Raw genomic sequence first — 1,164 nt, 5'->3', positions numbered from 1 at the left:
TGAATGGATGGGTGGATGGATGGATGTGGGTGGGAATGGATGGATGGTAGGTGATGGACAGATGGACAGATGATGGATGGATGGATGAATGGATGGATGGTGGATGGGTGTTTGGATAGATGGATGGATGGATGTGGGTGGGGATGGATGGATGGTTGGATGGATGGGTGGACAGATGGATAGATGGATGGAGGATGGATGGATGGACGGATGGATAGATGGTGGATGGACAGATGGATGGATGGATAGATGGATGGAGGATGGATGGATGGATGGGTGGATGGATGGATGGATGGATGTGGCCATGGGCTGAGCAGGCTCCAGGAGTCACATTCCATGACCTGGCACCACACGTGGGAATGCCCACTGCATGCTGGGAGTGCTCTTGTGCTGGGAGAACCCTCCCCTGGAGAAGCCTGACTGGCTTCATCCACAAACCGGGTCAACCCGGACCTGCTGGTCTCCACCCCCTGATCAGCCTCAGAGCCTCCTTCCTGCCTTCCATCCCCTCCTCTGAGGTGCCCCTGGCCCTGCCTTCCCACCTGATAAGCCTCAATCCTACCTTTCCTCGGAACACTTCTCCCACCCAAGTGCTGACTTTGGCTCCCTTCCCTCCCTTGCAGCCGGACTGCCACCTCCACCTGCACCTGCGATGGGCAGACAACCCCTACGTGTCGGGCACCGTGCACACCAAAGACACTGCCCCGGGCCTCATCATGGGCGCAGGTAGGAGGAGCCATCACTGCCTGAGGGATGCTCTCAAGGGTAGAACTGGATGGCCATGGGCCTGGGTCCTTGGTGTGACTGTTGGGGGCAGGGGGCAGTGTCTCCAGGAAGCTCATCAATCATGGCACAGCCCAGGGGGTGAACGCGTGGCCCACAGTGGGCAAGAGATACGTGCTGCTGTGTGGGAAAATGGATGGATGGATGGATGGCCAACTGAAGGATGGGATGGGTGAGCCATGGGGGATGGGTGAATGAATAGGTGGATGGAGGAAAGAGTGGACAGTTAGATGGCCAGATGGGACTGATCACAGAATGGTAAGTGGATCAACAGAAGGATGGATGGATGCATGCGTGGATGGAAGGATGGATGGATGGATGGATGGATTGATAAATGGATGGATGGATAAATGGATGGATGGATGGATGGATGGATGGATA

The 1,164-nt window shown here is 56.0% G+C and overlaps 1 protein-coding gene across 1 annotated transcript in view; it reads left to right on the top strand.

The window, feature by feature from the left end:
- Nucleotides 1-1,164, top strand: part of SORCS2 (sortilin related VPS10 domain containing receptor 2) — a 262,786-nt gene that overhangs the window by 227,127 nt on the left and 34,495 nt on the right. The window contains exon 10 of the mRNA XM_049632622.1: nucleotides 624-726. Coding sequence (XP_049488579.1) covers nucleotides 624-726 — 103 coding nt within the window. The remainder of the gene's footprint in view (nucleotides 1-623; nucleotides 727-1,164) is intronic.

This window comes from Panthera uncia, chromosome B1 (genome assembly GCF_023721935.1).
Source record: "Panthera uncia isolate 11264 chromosome B1, Puncia_PCG_1.0, whole genome shotgun sequence".
NCBI lineage: Eukaryota > Metazoa > Chordata > Mammalia > Carnivora > Felidae > Panthera > Panthera uncia.
Note: the sequence above shows the minus strand (reverse complement) of the source record. Positions and strands in the feature narration are given on the sequence as shown.